Below are 17,726 nucleotides of genomic sequence, written 5' to 3'. Positions count from 1 at the left end.
GTGCCGAGTTGAGAATTTTTGGCTGGGCCTGGGAAATGGACAATGTGCTTAAAACATTGATACTACAAAGTCGGAATTTGTTGCACCTTGTTGGTGTCCCGATCAAACAGGACGCTTCATCAATCGATATCAGTCGACAAGCAGCAAAGATCCCATCGGTGTCCATGTGTTCTACCACTTTTGTTCCGATTGCTTCGACAGAGAACGGGCCTCTTTGCTTGAAACCTAAACGTGGTTGTAATAATACACTTAACCGATACCATACACACAACCATAGGCTGCCATTCATACTCTTGTCGTGTTCGAGTAAAAATAGTCCGCTAAGATGGAGAAAACGAATATGCATGTTTTCCCGATTCATTTCTAGAATGCAATATTAAAAATTGTAACATATAATATATACATATACTTCTATCTCATTGTATTAATTCCAAGTCATATATACTCAGTTTGCCTTCTAGTGCACATACCTCTGCCAACTCCATGCTCAAACTAACCATTAGGCCTTCACAAGCTCAATCCATCATCCGGAAAGTCCATCTTTAGTAGTTTTCGGTTTGGTTTTTTAAGTTTTTCTTGCACGGTTATTCTATATGCAAGCTATCCTTGGATGTCTTCGATCTCTTAATAATGATTCTTTGACAACTGCAGCTGTTGATGTTTCGTTTCTTCCTCTTTTTTATATTCATCTGAGCAGACATCAAAATAGTTCTTTTTGTTACTATTCGTTGTTGTTAGGCGTATATATTACGGTTGTTGTGTAGTTGTCTAATGCATCTCAAAATAGTGGCATAGACAAACACCTTGAGATACAAAACAATGCAAAATCCTTAATCCCAAAATATGGGGTTGGCTACATGAACAAACAAATCGATGCATGCAATATCGGGATGTATAAAAGTTTACATAACACCTTAAGTTGGAGGGACCGAATTGTTGTCAAGTCATCTTTTCGAATAGGATTTTAAAAATAACGAAAAAAGAAAACAATATATTTAAGAGATGAGAGGAAAAGATTGAGGGAGTAGGAAAGTGTTATAATAATATAAAGAATAAATTGTAAGTTACAACCTTAAAGTTTAGGTTTTTTGCGAATTACAACCTCAATGTTTTTTTTTTCGAATTACACCCACCAAGGTATTAATGCTTACAACATTCGGATCACAGGATTCTGACCATTTTAGTGGTCGGAATTTTAGGTTAAGTAGTTGAAATTGTCTGAGTTGGCCTAAACGCTATAGACGACATTACTACTTTGGTGTCTAAAATTCAAAAAAAATAAATAAATAGTGGCTGTAATTCACAAAAAGTCTAAACTTTAAGGTTATAATTCGAATATTATTCTAATACTAAAATAAGAGTCAAGAAGTCACTTAGCAAGGTGAAAATCAAGATGATCAAGTGAGTTCTATCTCACAGCAGGATTGAAAAGCCAGCATAGCACCAGCGCCAAGAAAAGCAAATAACAGCATATATAGTAAGGGGTTTTGTAAGTTTACCATAGCCAGTTACGAGCCAGAACTTGCTGCAACAGGATAGCCAAAGTGCTACCCATGGATATATTAATGACGTTGACGGCATCATTATTAAGCTGCAAACACAACAGAGTACAGACACAATATGAGTAATTCGGGATCACAAAGTAATACAACAACGGACCAACCAAGCTCCCATCCGTTAGAACGGCACAATCAATCCCTTTCTTCGGCCAATGGTCCAAGTCTGAGCCCTTACCCACTCCATCCCCAAGGAAAAAAGATGGAAAATCAAGTTCCGAAAACCAAACTATAATATGGAAGTACTTCCTCTGTTCCATATCACTTGCTACATTATAAGATAATGCACTATTCATTCATCATCCTTAATTTGTGATTAGTTTTTAATTTATAAGTTAAAATATAGTGAAGTTGGATCTTGTTTGATTCGTTTCGATGCAATAGTGAAGTTGGATCTTGTTTGATTCGTTTCGATGCAAAGAGTATTAATATCAAATTTTTATAATTTTTATCATACATAATTAAAAAAATTAAGGATCGAATTATGCATTGGACTGCGTAAAAAGATAATAAATCAAGTTCCGTAAAACCAAACTATAATATGGAAGTATAAAAAAATGAAAGCAACATAAACTTAGCTGAAACTTACCCATTGAAATCCTTCCTTATCTTGCAATGAAGCACCGATTATACTTTCACCAAAATTAGCAATTTGAGATGCTAATACACAGATAACGGCTTCAGTTGCCTTTATCTGCATCCAAGAAAACAAAAGCATCAAATATCCATAGATAAATCAGCTAAGAGTTAAGACATACATCTTCCATAATTTGTCGATTCCATAATACTATCTTCATTTTATGTAGGAAGCATAGATATAAATATTGGTCGAATTTGAAACAAAATTTTTGTTGTAGGTAGGGAGCAAAAGGAAGAAAGTACCGGGAAGAAAAGGGAACGGGTAGAAGGGATGCAAAGAGAATGGAAAAATATCATACACAATAACTTGGAAGTAAAGAAATTTTTTTGGGAAATGCTAAAAGTAATGAGGGTCAATTAGAAATAACCTTTATTATCACAAGGGTAAAGTAGTGTACATAGTGACGATTTGTATGCTAAAACTAGCAAGGATAAAATTAGTAATTCGCCAGCCAACAAGGAGAAGAATGTTCATTCTTTGACCAATAAAAAGGTACTTATTGCAGCCTTACTAAAAAAAAATTATTTGCTAGTACAATTTAGACTGTATAAGTATGATGGTGATTGAGCGTTTAATTAGTAAGGGTCAAGGAAAGCAAACATAGTTATACAAACTATGAACCTGGTCAGTAAGACAACCAACAAAGGCAAGGAGAACGGCAGCCAGAAGCCCAGCAATGGTTCCCTCAACACTTACAGCACCCTCAGTCCCTCTTGGAACAATTTTGAATGTTGTGACTAGGTACCTGCTCAAACATGGAGTAAGTATTAGTAAAACATTTCAGCAAACATATTGTGATTACAGCATTTTATGAATGTCGAATAAAATTTTGACAATGTAGAGAGCATTATTAGGTGGTCGGTCAGTGCCTTGAAAGCACAATTATTAATTATTACAATCATATTATCGAGAAAACCCCACCCTAGGTGGGAGTCACTTAATATCATTGGGGTAATGTAATGTATATTATAGAGAAAACCTGCTGGAGATGGAAAATACTTTATAGCGCCTGAAATAACAGGAAGCGCCATCCACCTATACAAACTAAAGGTTGTAGAGAACAAGAAACATAGGACTATATCAGAGAGATGAACCTGTGGAAGAAGATATTCTTTGACTATTCATATCTCCTTATCACGGATTTATCAATTCATGCTTCGCTTGGCCACAAAAAGCATTCTATTGCTGATAAGTTCAATCACTTAGGACCTAGGGGTGAATTTTAATACCAATTGTATCTCGACTCTTGTGCAAGTGACTAGTCTATGAGAAAGGTCAGTAACTTTAATCTCCCTTTTCCATTTTCCCTAGCTTTTCACTTATGGCAGAGTGTACATGAACCATTTGTAAATTGTGAATTTGTACATTTTAACACCAAGTGCCAATAGGTCTTCTTAAATTTGATATGCATTTTGGGGTGCATTGGTTTTAGAGTTCCTATTGATTTAGGACATTGACAATTCGCCCTTGCTAATTATCCAATCTCCTGTCCCTCCTGCTACTTTGGACTTGAGGTCACCCTTCTTGCTCATCCAAAGCAAGCTGCCACTTGCGACTCCGATGAGAACAATTATGATTTCCTGTTCGTGCCCATGAGTCCATCTTTAGGTCTCCTATCCTAGTTTTGATAATAAGGGATTCAATCACTCCCCTTAGATGACATTCAAGGAATTTCATGTAAAGATAATGATTTCTCTCCTAAAGCCATTTAGCTTCAAGAACACACTCCGGAAGTTTAGATCAAATACTTACATAAGGATTGTTAAGAGATCTTCTCACTTCCCGCTCATTAAGTATTATCTTTTCCTGCTCTCTTATATCTTGGTATTCTTTAGTACTCTTTTATTTATAAAGTTTTCTCCACGATTAATCTGAACAATCATTTGATAAAGGAGTTGCCTTTAGAACAGTTCTCTACTTAGCATTTTGGTTAAATAACTCTTCCTCAGCCACTAATTCCAACTTGTCCGACTATACTTTTGACAGGTTTTGGAGGTTACCATTACATGGGACCTAGTAACTAATCAGGAATTACCAACTGGACATCAGCGATAGAGCGACTTTGATCTCCTATTAAAATCTTTTATTTTCCATTTAAACTTAATTAATTATCAAGTCATGAATACCACTGTATTTAGTGTTAATCTAGCTTAGTATTTGAAGGTGAAATGTGAACAGCCAAGTGCATTACACCATCAGATAATCACATTATTTACGCTTCAATTCAATTGAGTATCCTCAACAGGTGTTCCCGAGAAAGATACCATTTCTGAGAAGCGATGTAAAGACATTCTTCATTAACAATCTGGAGATGCTTAACTTATCTATCACATAAAACAGAATATTGATAAAGCCACTAACACTACATTCTAGTAAACAGAATCTCTAGGGCCATTCAAGCAATCATAGAGTAGCACAAAAAACAAAATTTCCCTTCTACCAGATTGAAGCTTAACTTATCTATCACCTAAGGTATCATATTGAAATAGATCTGGATTCCATTCCATCAGATATTTTAGAACTATCAATCACCACAACTTGAATTACAAAGTCATCACAAAGACTATTGTCCAAAGAACAAGATCTCATCATAACACTTTGATTTCCCCCTTTCAAAAACGCTTCGTTAAAGGTACACGCTCTGATACAAACTTCATTGCAGCATCAGAAACGTTCCACTGACCACTAACTAAATCTGATCTTTTCCCGTAAAAACTTACCTAGAGAAAGGCCTATGGTAGAATGGATTTTCATTAGGGATAGTTTGATGAGGAATGGCTAAATAAATGATTTACACAATATTAATCTCATTATGAGTTGCATCACCACTTCTTTTTTATACAATGTTTATAGCCAAAGCACATCTTAATTCTTTTCTCACGGCCTCTTATATAGAGAGATCCTCCTATCCTTATATGTTCATTTTTTTCAAAAATAGCTCTCAAAATTCATTCTTAAGGTTGCTAGAATACGAGTGAATTTAAGATCTTAAGGGCACATATCACCATGCTCTTTGCAAATTACTTGATCCTCTTTGAAAGAGTAAACAAAGTCATACTCCTGTAACCCATGGTAATTTCTTCTCTCACTACAACTCCTCTTCTCTGAGAACAGAGTCCAGGAGGATGGGCCTCTTTAGCTCCATACTCAAAATTTAAAACAAGTTATGACCTACGAAAGCCTGAATTTTCCTTTACTTCCAAAGATACCATTCTTGAACTAGCTTAAATTTTTATTTCCAAGAACCAAGCCAAATGGCCCGATCATCCTAACCAAGAGTTTCTTTTCTTCAAACCCAAACTACCTCATTCAATGTATTTATGTTCCGATGAATATAGACAACCGACGCAATTGGATTTGCTCCAATTCCATGTGGAATGATGGTTTTTTAAAGAGGATTATTCTCTTTTTCGAAAATAAATTGACCGGTCTACTATGAACAAAACTATAATGGGCTCCATCCACTCTTGGATTGGGTCAAGGTACAAATACAATGGCAAAATAATCAAAGTGAGACTCCTAACCGCAGGCTTTATCATCGTGTCTCGACTCTCTACATTATGAACGGTGTTGTAATTTCGACAAAAAATCAATTTTGTAACTTAACATAATTCAATTAGTATTTCATTAATCGTTCAGTTCGTAGTTCTAATCCTTCAAGAATGTACTTTTCTTCCATGATGAAAAAAAAAACAAAGATTAAATGCTCAAATACTTACGTAGTTTTTCCATATGCCTTCCCTATCTCACTTGAAACAGTATCACTCAATTTCGTGCAGAAGCTAGCAACAAAACCGAGTTGCCATAGCTGAGAAAGTGTCTTTCCCCCTATTCCATATATTGAAAGTAGTGCGCATACACAACCTGCTGCACTAGAACCAATAACACTACCTGGTCCTCTTCTTCCTTTCTTCTTCTCTGCAATCCCTTGAGCCTCCTTTTGTGCCATCTTGACCTTTGTAGCAGCAGTTCCCTGAAATAGGTTAAGTCATCAATCTCAAAATAGCGAAAGAAAATGGAACATAAAACCATCAAACCATATTTAAAGAAGACTTGTTTGCACCACCATTTGTGGGTCAATCTATGTTCATAAACATTCATGACTGTAAAACAACTAACAAAAGTTGGGAAAAAGTTGATAAGGAGAGAACATTTAAGAGTTAAACACCTCTCCAATTTCTTTTTCAATTTTATGAGACTATAAGAGTGTTTGGATGGAAGGAAATAAAGGGAAAGGAAGGGGAGGGATTTGGAGGGATGAGAGATCCCTTGTTTGGCTAACAAAATGAAAGGGAAGGGATTTAAAGGGAAGGGAAATGGAGGGATTGAAATGATTTTTTATTTTAAGGCATCAATCTTTCCAAACAAACAAAAATTTCTTCCCTTCCTTTCCCTTCCCTCCCCTTCTAAACAAACAAAAATTTATTCCCTTCTATTTCTCTTCCCTTCCATTCTCTTCCCTCCCTTCTCCTTCCTTTCTTTTCTTTACTTCAAAATTGTTATCCAAACATAGTGTAAAAGGTGGTAGTTCAATAGAAAAATTCAACATAGCTATGCATATAATATCTCTGTCCCCTGGATTTGCCCCATATACTATTTTTGGACCTAGAGGTGTTCAAAACAGTCTCGACGATCCGACATTTACCCGACCTTGTAACAAAACTCCACTTTGACCTGGCTTAAAAAAGCCTTAAAATTTACGTAAAAACCAACGTGGATACAAGATTCGATTTTGAACCGACCCGAAATACCTAATCTAATTTCGACCCGATGTCTCGAATGAACACCTCCAAACCCACCTATAATACTCCCTTAAAACTTCAATTTATTTCTATTTCCCACATTTAAATTTTAAACCTATAATTACCGCATTAAAAGACATGGCTCACCTACAACACCCCACTAAAATCACTTTGCTATTTTTATTAATCTTTGTGTCATACAATGGCCGCTATGAGCAACTTATTTATAACAATATAATATGTTATTTCAACCAGCTAATTTAAAACACCAACATTGGATTGTTTGACCACGCTACATCACTACCCTCTATTTGTATCAAAATCAAAATAAGCTAAAATTTACCAATAAGCTATTTTGCTAAACACATAAAATGTAAATCAATCACATTGAAAACAAGATGAAGCTTAGATGTTAACCCTAATTAGTTCATTTAAATGACCCGCATTCTAATTGGAAACCAAATAACTATACAATTTGTCAATCCCATGAAAAAGAGCAAAACCCAGAATCAAAAATGCATACAAAATCCAATATTTGGACCAATAATTTCAAATTCCAACAAAATCTATAATGTGAACACTTACAATAAAAAGGAAAACTACCAGAGTGGAAATTTAAAGGAAAATCCAAACAGGAATAAAATTGAAACAGAAAATGAAACTTACAAGAACAAAATAAATGGCAACAAGAAGAAACCCAGGAGGGCCAAAAGAGCGCCATGTAAGAGTAGCCAACAAGAAGGCAGCAACAATGCCGGATATCGAAAGTCCTGAGATCAAAATTGGAGTACCCAGAACAAAAATCACTATATTAGACAAGATGGCTGATTGCCACGTGGTAGGATTGGATTGTACGAGGTTAATTGCATTTGAAATAGATCCAATTAGGTCATTTGGAGATGCTTTTGCTGTGAGAAATTCAGACATTTTGGTGGGTTTGTAAGATAAATTAGGGTACATTTGCTTGCTTTTGTTGTAGTTTTTGGTGGGATTTAGATTAATTGTTGAAAAGAACGAAAAATTGGGTTTGATTTGTTGAGTTGCAAAGGTTGAAATGGAGGTAGAAAATGTCGCAGGTGTGAGGAAAGCCAACGTTAAAGCCATGACCGTGTCAAATAAGGAAGAGAGATTTGCGGATTGTAGTTGACTTGTGTTTCAAGACAAGAAGGCTAGAGTTAAAACTTAAAATAATCGTTTGGGAAAATTTTGTTTAAATCGTTTATTCCCATAGTTTTTTAATAATTAGAGTAATTTGCAAAGAAATACCTTATAAAATCAGTTTTTTGTACAAAAACACCTTTTAAAATGTTTTTGTAAAAAAATGGCTTTTAAGAGACTTTTTATTAAAAAAAAAAACCTTAAATCAGTTTCCGGTGACTTTTGTCAACTTTCAGGCGTTGACTATGTCATTTGTCAACTTTCAGGCGTTGACTTTTGAGCTCAAATGGCATAGTCAACGCCTGAAAGTTGACAAAAGTCACCGGAAACTGATTTAAGGTGTTTTTTTAATAAAAAGTCTCTTAAAAGGTGTTTTTTTACAAAAAAATTTTAAAAGGTGTTTTTTTACAAAAAAAAATTTTAAAAGGTGTTTTTTTTTTACAAAAAAACTGGTTTTATAAGGTGTTTCTTTGCAAATTTTCCTAATAATTAGTTTTTTGTAATTTTTAGTTATAATGGAAAGGAGAAAGAATATTTTTTTAAAACATCTCTGTTATGCGTTAAATTCTGTAAAAACTAAAATATACTAATTATAATGGAACAGAAAACATATTTTCTAATTATTGGTGGTGTGTTCAAGTAAATTTTTGTTTGTTTTGTTTTTGTTGATGTTGATTTTGGTATTTGGGGTGTTTGCAGATGACTAATAGATAGTTGATTGAAGAAACTAATTTGTTTAGCTAATTTTATCAACTGATTTAACCAGTGGATAATAAACACGTTGGTGAAAGCAAATTCATGTAAATTAGTAAATTCATAATTACATGAATTTTTAATCAGTTAATTTACCAAACACTAGCATTAAATGGTTTGATCATCCAATCATTTGTTTGTATCTACATAAGTTAGAATTATCCAATAAACTATTTCGCCAAATACCTAAGTTGTTTTTGTTGTTGATGATGATGTAGCAATTATTGTTGTTATTGGTACCATTGTTGCTATTGTTGTCGATTCCATTTGTTGTTTTTGTTGATGTTCTTAGTATTGTTAGTGTTAGTTCTAGCATGTTTTTTTGGTGTTTAGTGTTTTCGATTGAATTTCTCAGAATTAGTATTTGGCCTCTTATTGATTGAAAACTAGTGGAAAATACCTCATTTGTTACGGTTTTTTGGCCATAATATGTCGCGTTTTTGGCCCCAAGCATTAGTGATAGCAATAGATGGCCTACTTTAAATGAAAACAACAAAATCGTAGCAGAAAAGTGCACTATATGCTGCGGGCCTCCCCAAAATCGCAGTATACAGTGTACACTATATGCTGCGGTTTTAGGTGGCGCACAGCATATAACATTTTTTTTTGTTTTTTTCGTTTTAATATTAATAAATAATTCAATGATTAATGTACAATGTAATAAACAATGATTAATATACAATGTAATAATTCAATGTTAATCACCAATTATCACCAATAATCTCTTTGTAAACTCTCGATTCGTATATATAATAATATGTACATATACAAATTAAAGTCTTAAATCTAAACTAATTACATTATTTACCAAGAACAAAAATTAGCAAGATACGCGACAATCTTGTCTTTCAGTTCGCACATTTTTCCATCTCTCAAAGGGCGTGTTTCCCTTAGAGTGTCGTATAAAATCTATAATATAATATAAAATTAAATGATACATAAATATTAGATTTTATCAATAGTAAATATATAATATTATAATTTAAGAATGTAACAAATATTTACGGTATCAATGTTTTTGACTCCAACCTCCTTCACGGATTGTAAGATATCGTCCATGTATTTGAGAGTGTAGTAGCCGCAATCAACGGTATTGTAATCTTGTCAAAGCACTAAGAGAAAATAGATGTTAGTGCCAAAAAAGCTTAAAATAGATGTATTATAATCGCAACTTAGCACGTAATTTCTAGCATATGAATATTATTTTCAATTCTAACTACTTCAACACAATAATATATACCAAATAGTGTTGTGTGCCAAGTTTCTTGCAAAACAAACCAAGTTTGAGCTACTTTATGCGCGAAAGTGCCAAAAAAGCTTAAAAACCCATAAAATCGCAACTTAGCACGTAATTTCTAGCATATGACTATGATTTTCAATTCTAACCACTTCAACACAATAATATATACCAAATAGTGTTGTGTGCCAAGTTTCGTGCAAAACAAACCAAGTTTGAGTTACTTTATGCGCGAAAGTGCCAAAAAAGCTTAAAAACCCATAAAATCGCAACTTAATTAGCACGTAATTTCTAGCATATGACTATGATTTTCAATTCTAACCACTTCCACACAATAATATACCAAATAGTGTTGTGTGCCAAGTTTCGTGCAAAACAAACCAAGTTACTTTATGTGCGAAAGCGCCAAAAAGCTTAAAAACCCATAAAAATGCAACTTAATTAGCACGTAATTTCTAGCATATGACTATGATTTTCAATTCTAACCACTTCCACACAATAATATAGACCAAATAGTGTTGTGTGCCAAGTTTCGTGCAAAACAAACCAAGTTTGAGCTACTTTATGCGCGAAAGTGCCAAAAAAGCTTAAAAACCCATAAAATCGCAACTTAGCACGTAATTTCTAGCGTATGACTATGATTTTCAATTCTAACCACTTCAATACAATAATATATACCAAATAGTGTTGTGTGTCAAGTTTCGTGCAAAACAAACCAAGTTTGAGCTACTTTATGTTTGAAAGTGTCAAAAAAGCTTTAAAAACCCTTAAAATTCATACCTTGTGAATCAATTCAAAGATATTCCTTCCGTGTGATGAACATGCATATAACCAACATCTACATCATCTTGATCCACTGATTTTGGATTGATAAAGGGCGGAGAGTCTTCAAAAGCTTCATATTCTTCCTCATCCTCAACATCACCTATACTAAGGATACTTCTTTTTCCCGGTACAACAATAGACCATTTTTTATCAAACGGGTCTACAATGTAGAATACTTGCTTGGCTTGTGTGGCTAGTATGAATGGCTCCTCACTATCACGCAAACGAGCTATGTCTACAAGAGTGAATCCACAAGGGTTGTCATTTTTTATGCATCGTCGATTATTATCTACCTACTTATATTTGAAAAGAGCAATAGTGAAAGTAGAGTAGTCAAGCCCCCATATTTCATGTACCCGCCTGTAGTATACCAATTTAGCATCAACCGGCACTTGATCCTTGGCACTCGCGTAAAATGTAGATGACGCCAAAATAGAAACCCCACTATTCTGTAGATAAGGTAACTTCTTATCTTGACCCTCAGTCCAAAATGTGAAGCCATTGACATCGTAACCCTCATATTTGTTGACATCATCACGAGGACCAAAAGCTAACCACTTAACAATTTCTGATACACCCTTGAGTTCTTCACTTATTAGTCGATTATGAAACCAATCAATAAACGTCTTTTTATGCAACTGCATCAATCCCCTATCCTCTTTACAAGGATATTTTGCGCGCAATATATCTAAATGCTCACTCAAAAAAGGATGGACTTCAGGAATATGATACAACACATACAAGTGTGCTTGTAGAAGACTGTCTCGAGGAGGTGTGATCGATTTGGAGCCAATTGTTCCTTTTCCTTCAAGCCTTCCTTCATGTCGAGAGGTGGGAAGTCCAATAGGCTTTGCCATGGCCAAATACTCAGCTATGAAGTTACTAATCTCATCGCTCACAGTGCCTTGAATCATACTCCCCTCGGGGTTATGCTGGATTCCTCACCTTGTTTTGTAAAACACCCATGTGTCTTTCAAAAGGATAACACCACCTTAAAAAACTGGACACAAAAGCTTGATCTCGCGAATGAGATGGACAATAAGATTAACCATTATGTCAAAGAAAGAAGGTGAAAAATACATCTCAAACTTGCATAAAGTTATAATCACGTCGACTTGAAGAGCATCAAGTTTAAAGGGATTAAGAACTTTACTACAAATTGTGTTGAAGAACGAACATATCTCGGTAATAGCATATCTCACATGTTTTGGCAGTATTCCACGGATTGCAATTGGTAAGAACACCATCATCATTACATGGAAATCGTGAGATTTCATGCTTCCCAACTTCAACTCACCATTTAGGTCACAAATCTCTTCATGTTGGATGAGTACCCAAACGGAACCTTAATGCCATACAAAGACTCACAAAATGCCCGCTTCTCTGCTTTGGACAATGTGTACCAAGCTAGAGGCAAATAAACTTTGTCATCACTCATTTTCTTCTTACCGCCCTTTCCCTTGTTATTGCTACAGCTTCATCAGCTCTATTTCTTTTCTTACGCACCTTAACATGTGCCCACAACTCCAGACGAAGACCATTACATTCAAACCAATCTCGCACGGCCTTAACATCTTTTGTCTTACTCGGAATGTTCACGAGAGTCCCGAGTATGGCATCGTATACATTTTTCTCTATATGCATAACATCAAGACAATGTCTAACTTGTAGATTTCTCCAATATGGAAGCTTCCAAAAGATTGATTCTTTTTTCCATAATCGGTCTATGCACTTGCCCTGTTTTACCAAATACAGTCTCAACTCCCTTAACCTGTTCATAAACCTCATAACCGGTCAACGGTCAACGAGCTACACGGTCCTCAACCTCCCTGTTGAACATCTTCTTCTTCTTACGATATTGGTGATCTCGTGGGAGGAACTTTCGTTGGTGCATGAATACGTGTTTGCACTTAGGAATCCACGTGGATTTGATGTCATCGATACATATTGGGCATGCTTTCTTCCCTTTGTTCTTATACCCCGATAAGTTTCCATATGCCGGAAAATCATTAACGGTGCATAAAAGTATTGCACGCAAGGTGAACTCCTCATTAGCATATGCATCAAACACGAAAATGCCTTCATCCCACATCTTTCTCAAATCCTCAACAAGAGGTGCAAGATATACATCTATGTCATTGCCAGGTTGTTTAGGACCCGAGATAAGAAGCGAAAGCATAATGTACTTACGCTTCATACACAACCAAGGTGGCAAATTATAGATCACTAACAGTACGGTCAAGTATTATGTTGAGAACTAAGATTGTCGAATGGGTTCATTCCATCCGTACAGTCTGAGCCTTAAATTACGAACCTCATCCCCAAAAGTCTTATGCAACCTATCAATACTCTTCCACTCCGGAGAATTAGATGATGTGTGAGCAAGTGACCTTTCTTCACCCTATCTGCATGCCACCACAAATTTAACGCATCTTTCTTTATAGAAAACAAGCGCTTGAATCTAGGTATTATTGGAAGATACCACAATACCTTAGCCGAGGGCCCTTTAGCATCCCGAGCCCCTTTACACTTGTAGCGCAATAACCTATAGCTAGGACACTCTTCTAAGTTCTCATTTTCATTCCGATACAATACACAATCATTCGGACACGCATGAATCTTCTAATACTCTTAAGTCGAAAGGACACATGAGCTTTTTGGCATAATATGTTGACTTTGTAAGTTCATTTCCCTCAGGAAGCATCCCACCTAACGCTTCTAATAACATTGTGAAACTAACGTCACTTCAATTGAACTTTGACTTAATGTTGAAAATTGTCAACAATGCTGTTAGTTTGGTGAACTTTGTACATCCAGGGTACAAAGGCTTTTGAGAAGCCTCTGTCAACAAGTCAAAAACACGAGGATGTTTTCCTAACTCATCCTCGACTCCCTCCATCATCTCATCAACACGATCCACATCCTCATCGACATTCTCTTCATCTGTCTCATACTCATCAACATAATCTACTACATCCTCATTGACATCAGCTACATTATTGACGTCCTCAACAACACTTTTCTCTTTGTAAACTCTCTCCTCACCATGCCAAACCCAAACATGATATTGAGGCCTAAACCCACGTCAAAGTATGTGCTCCCTAAGGATATGAACACTATCTACCTTTGATATATTGCCACAAGTGACACATGGGCAATAAAAACCAGTTCCCCCCGTCCTAACTTGATGTTCAACCGTAATACTAAAAAATTCTAATACGCCATCAATAAATTCTGACGATTCAATGCTTCCATACATCCAAGAACGATCTTTTGTTATCCTAATTAGTGTGATTAATTAATTCAAAACAAAATTAATACACATATATACTTATTTTACCAAACAAATTTAACCCTAAAAATATAAGCACTACATTGTGTTCTAAAATAAAATCACTTAGAATAATTAACATTGTATACTTCATCTTTAACAAAATACACATAAAAATTAAAATCATTTAAACCTAAAAATATGTATATTCTAATTCTAAAAATTAAAAACATATGTACAACAACAAACCACATTTTTAACAAAATACACATAAATCAAAATAATTAAAAAATTAATAACATAACTTTGAAAAATATCAAACTCATTATACAAAATATAAATAATAATGTCAAACTCCCTAAACCCTAAAAATATGAAAAACAATAAAAATTAACATCACTAGAAATTACCTTGTGTATGTAGATGAAGAACAATTACAATGTCACCTACAATGAAATAAGAAAAACAAAATTACTACACATAACCATTTTTCCAAATAAAAGTAAAAATTAACATAAAAAAACACTGTTGATTTGTGAAAATTACCTTGAAGAGAGAATATTCATGGGTATATGAAGAAAAATTCGTGGATTTTCAAAGCTTAAATAAGAAATTCGTGGGTTTATGAAGAACAGAGTATATGAGGAAGCATATTCGTGGCCTTCAAATGTCTTGCTTATGTCGTGAGTTTATGAGCAAATGAAGAAGAGAGCAAATGAAGAAAGCTTATGTCGTGGGTTTATGAGGAAGAAGAAGCAGGAAGAACAAAGAAGCAAATGTCAAATGGGTTTAAGGAAAACGAAGAACACAGTAGAGTCGTAACAGTCGTGGGGTTTGGAGAACTTGAATAGATTGAAGAGAAGAACACATTAGAGTCGTGGGTTTTGAAAAACTTGAACAAACTTTCGTGGGTTTTTGAAGAACTTGAAGAAATTAAAGAACAAGAGTCGTGGGTTTATGCGAGAATACAACAATTATATGAAGGTTTTGAGCAAATGAACGTTAAAACGCGGGTTTTAAATTTTTCAGAAGTAAGGCTATTTGCTGCGGGCTGAAAAAAACCGCAGCATATAAGTGATTATATGCTGCGGGCTACAAAAAACCGCAGCATATAAGTACTTATATGCTGTGGGCATCTGGAGAACCGTAGCATTTGTAGTATATTTTTTTTTTTTTTTTTGCTATTTAATGCTGCGTCTAAAGAAAACCGCAGCAAATGACACACAACGGATACGTTTTTTTCCACTAGTGGAATTTCCTATGAAATAAGTTCACATAATCAACTCATTTCTCAAATTGATCATTTTAAGGTTGTAAATGATACTTTTAATGTATAAGTGATTACTTTAAGACTCTATTTAAGGTTATATAGTTAGTCATTTTAAGATTATAATATCACTTTAAGGTTATAATTGATCACTTTGAGATTGTAAATATATATTGGACAATCTAATATCATTGGTTTAACTGTAAAACCGTCTCATTTGAAAATTTATCCCATCTGAAAAGAAGTAATAAAAGTAGGCACAAAACACAATAGACAAATTGGATCCACGAACTCTTGTATGAAATGGTTTCACCGTGAGACGTACTTCATACTTGGGTTTTAGCTTACGGGCTTCTTGTTTTATAGTCGTCTCACCGTGAGATGGCCTCATACAAGACGAGTTGAATTGGATCTGAAACCTGACAAGAACAGCTCAAATAGTTTGGCTCAAAGTAGGCCCATTAACGTAAAGATTTTTGAGCCATGGCCAAATCATGCACAAAAGGTGAAAAATGAAATAGATAAGCTAAATTATTAAAAAAAAAGCACGAATTAAGACGCAAATCAACTTATTTCCAAAAATAAGCGTCTAATTTCCAAACCTGAGGTTTGGTTCTGTTCGCAGTTAGTAACTGCGAACAGGTGCTTAATTATTGTTGACTTTTTTGACCCTGTTCGCCGTTACTAACTGCGAACAACATCAAGCATAATGGGCCTGTTAGTGACTGCGAACAAGGTCAAAAAAGTCAACAGCCCTGTTCGCAGTTAGTAACTACGAACAACTTCTTTGCCTTTTTAAAAAATTAAGCACTAACTGCAAACAGAACCAAACCTCATGTTTGGAAATTAGACGCTTATTTTTGGAAATAAATTGATTTGCGTCTTATTTCGTGCTTTTTTTTATATATAAATTAGCTTATCTATTTCACTTTTTCACAAAAGGTCTGGGCATGGGGGATTCCAGTATGAGTGCTTCTATGGCCCATACACTTTCTATTATAGGAACTAAGTACATACAAAAATGAGAATCATGAGTCGATTTAGTGGTTAAAAACTTTTATTCTTATCCTTGTAACAAAAATTCAATTCTCACATCTTTATGTTGAATTAATTTTTCTTCTCCCTAATCTGTAAGATATTCGCCAACCTTACCTCCAATAAAAAGGAATACAAAGATAATTTAGTAACCATTGTACGTCAAGGTCAAATGATGGTATTGGTTTTAAATATGTACAATATGTCCGGTAATGTGGAACCTCTTAAATTAAGAGATTTCGTGTTAGTTTGATTACATACTTTAAGATCCCAAACTTTGGGGGAAGGGGAGAGGACTTGAAATAAATAGAGCCTAAAAACAATGTGTATTTATCATCGTCCCATGCATCTGTTAAAAGTTCGATACTCATCACTCTTAGAAAGACCAATTCTATAGCTAAAAGAAATAAAACTATCGAAAGTTAAGATATAGAAAAAAAAAACACAGAAACTCAGAGCGTAACCCTCCTCTAAAGTATATGAAGCCACTTCATCGAATAAAGTCTTCAAGTAACTAGATCATACGATTAACATTTAACACATATATGCAACAAATTTATACAACTAACACAAAATACACGTCAATATTATCGTTTGGAAGCATGTAATATTTTGTTAAAGCATTATATGTTGTTAAAATTGATTAGTCTTTCTAACAACTTTCCATATTTAAATTTTAATTAATTCAATGTATAAAGTTGCATACAACAATTAAGAAGCTTTTTCTCTTATCCTTCTTAAAAAGATTACTCTTTAGTCTTTACTATAAAAAGTAAACCAAATGGCCAAACCAACCTCAATCACAACTCAACATTAGATAAAAATACAAAGAAACAAACAAAACATAACAAAGTAAATTAAGTTTGAATATACTCAAATTTCAACCTTTGGATCATTATTTGGAGTTTTGATTAAATTAGTCGAAAATAATTTTTTTATGGAAATTAACTCACCACTTCAATTATTTTTATCTATTATTTCAACTCTTATTTAATATACAATTTCAATATTTCTTATTTTTTGGGTAATATATTGTCATTTCTTGGGCGTTGGTGTCGTTTACAACCTAAGCTTCTAATACTATTTGATTTCCAACTAGTGGCCTTAATCTTATTTATCGTACATGAATTATTGCTGAAAAAATCCTGAGGGGATATTATTATGTGAATGAAAATAACAATTGTACTACTTGTCTTATTTGTAATTATACAATTATACCAATTATGCTAATTAGCATATATC

At 34.3% G+C, this 17,726-nt stretch overlaps 1 protein-coding gene across 2 annotated transcripts; it reads right to left on the bottom strand.

Annotated features, from left to right (window-relative positions):
- Positions 1-301: 301 nt before the first annotated feature.
- Positions 302-8,099, bottom strand: LOC130817567 (protein VTE6, chloroplastic). Of its 2 annotated transcripts, none has more exons than XM_057683348.1 (6): positions 7,605-8,099; positions 5,916-6,169; positions 2,818-2,941; positions 2,146-2,250; positions 1,500-1,591; positions 302-689 (listed from the first exon to the last, which is right to left on the bottom strand). In XM_057683348.1, coding segments are annotated over exons 1-6 (1,014 nt in total). In that variant the 5' UTR covers positions 8,043-8,099; the 3' UTR covers positions 302-688. The 2 variants fall into 2 exon arrangements, with proteins under 2 accessions (XP_057539331.1, XP_057539332.1); XM_057683349.1 differs by having other exon boundaries at positions 5,916-6,151.
- Positions 8,100-17,726: the final 9,627 nt, after the last annotated feature.

Source organism: Amaranthus tricolor, chromosome 7 (assembly GCF_026212465.1).
Source record: "Amaranthus tricolor cultivar Red isolate AtriRed21 chromosome 7, ASM2621246v1, whole genome shotgun sequence".
NCBI classification, from domain to species: Eukaryota; Viridiplantae; Streptophyta; class Magnoliopsida; order Caryophyllales; family Amaranthaceae; genus Amaranthus; species Amaranthus tricolor.
This window is presented reverse-complemented; position numbering and strand designations above follow the sequence as displayed.

Bases quoted from the DNA above. Each gene is read 5' to 3' on its own strand.
- LOC130817567 (XM_057683348.1), bottom strand. From the start codon at position 8,042: ATGGCTTTAACGTTGGCTTTCCTCACACCTGCGACATTTTCTACCTCC. The intron at 2,942-5,915 runs GTAAGTATTTGA...ATGTTTGAGCAG, and splicing joins AAGGCATATGGAAAAACTAC to GTACCTAGTCACAACATTCA. The intron at 1,592-2,145 runs GTAAGTTTCAGC...TTGTGTTTGCAG, and splicing joins ATAAGGAAGGATTTCAATGG to CTTAATAATGATGCCGTCAA.